Consider the following 1,587-nt stretch of genomic DNA (forward strand, 5'->3'; position numbering starts at 1 on the left):
GGCCCAGGCTGCTCTGTCCACTTGGCTTCCAGCAGTAGCAGCAGCCTGCTGGCCTCTCCCTGTACCCGTGTCCTGGGCGGCTCAGCGGGGGAGGCGGCCGGCAGGGTGGGGAAGTGGTCACAGAGACACCCCACCCTACCCCCCAAGAGACTGGGACCGACACCGCCATTCTATTTTAATCACGTTTTTAATAAATTTAAGAACCAACCGTTTGACCTTCACTCCCCCCTCCCCCCACCCCCCAGAGCAACTAAAAGCAACTAAAAGGGGGCACAGCCTGGGGGGCAGGGGGTGCTAGGAGTCATAGTCCTCTTCGTCCTCCGCGTCAGGTGCTGAGGGGCCTGGGGGCGCCGGGGGCAGAGGCATCGTGGAGGAGGTGAAGGGTATGAAGGGCGTTGGGGGGCTGTGGGGTGGAAAGCCGCAGAGGATGATGGGGCCACCCTACCTCAGGAGCCCCACCCCACCCTCCACAGAGGCAGGCAGGCACCCACTGACTTTGGCCACACACCAGAGCAGGGCAGGGCCCAAAGCCAGTCACAGAGCCCTGCCCAAGCGCCATCTGTCCCCTGTCCCCACCTCCCATGCCAAAACCAGACACAGCCCATAGAACAAACAGGCAAGCCAGGCACAGGGCAGGCTTGGGGAGAGTGCTGGGCTGCTTACCTCTGAAAGGGGGCAGGGGGGTGGTTGGCCTGGGGTGGGGGCTGCAGGGTCTCCTCCTCCCCCTCGGTGTCTGTGTCCTCTGACTCATCCTGTGAGGGAAGCTGGGGTCACGGTGACAAGTCCACTGGGGACTCCAGACCTCTGGGAGTGCTGGGGCAAGAGGGAGGGGTCCCCTAGGTGCCACCTTCTCCTCACCTCCTGTTCTGAGTCTGTCCCCGACAGCTTCTTGTCCTTGCCTTTAGTGCCCATGCCACCATTCTTCCTGCTGCTGCCACCTGGCTTCCGCCCCCTTTGAGAAGGTACAGTCCATCTGCCCAGGGGTCACCTCTCCCGGGCTAACCCTCAACCATCCCCTGCCCCGGTGGCCTCCCCGGTCAGGGCACTTGGTCCCCCACCTCCGGGCACCCTTGTCTCCGTCCATGTGGTTGTCTTCCCCATCCCCCTGCATGTCCGGCACGGAAGCTACCAGGTCCTTCAGAAAGTCAAACTGCTGCTCCAGTTCAATGCACTGCTTCCTGGAAAGAGGGAGGGGGCAGGGGCGCGGGCCCAGGGGGAGAGGCTGCCAGGGAGCCTGCACCAGACCTGCCCGCTTCCTGCAGGTTCCTGGTCCTCCCGGCACCCCCAGGCCCTCCCCTCCACGGTCCAGTCCCTCCTGGGGACCCGGTGGTCTGCCTCCCAAAGCCTGGGATCTCCGGGCCCTCCTGCCCCTCCCAGCTCCCCGTGGCCGGCCGCCACTCACAGGTGGGACGTGGTCATGGTCTTGGCGTTGCGGGACTGGGTCACCTGGCAGGCCTTCTTCAGCAGCGACTCCAGGAAGAGCTCCAGCGCCCGCGCTGCAGGGTGTCAAGGAGAAGGCCGCCCCGCCGGCCGGAACCGCCCCCCGGCCCCCCGCGCCCCCCCGCAGCGCGCCCGGCAGGATACAGA

The 1,587-nt window shown here is 65.7% G+C and overlaps 1 protein-coding gene across 1 annotated transcript; it reads right to left on the minus strand.

Moving 5' to 3' along the window:
* Window positions 1-210: 210 nt before the first annotated feature.
* On the minus strand, window positions 211-1,506 carry DRAP1 (DR1 associated protein 1; the record flags this gene model as incomplete). The annotated part of the gene is made up of 5 exons (XM_004713691.2): window positions 211-403; window positions 664-752; window positions 859-952; window positions 1,059-1,178; window positions 1,403-1,506. Coding segments are annotated over 5 exons (516 nt in total), but the record flags the coding sequence as incomplete, so codon positions are not given.
* Window positions 1,507-1,587: the final 81 nt, after the last annotated feature.

Source organism: Echinops telfairi, unplaced genomic scaffold, assembly GCF_000313985.2.
Source record: "Echinops telfairi isolate 266 unplaced genomic scaffold, ASM31398v2 ScPeMD7_7417;HRSCAF=8455, whole genome shotgun sequence".
NCBI classification, from domain to species: domain Eukaryota; kingdom Metazoa; phylum Chordata; class Mammalia; order Afrosoricida; family Tenrecidae; genus Echinops; species Echinops telfairi.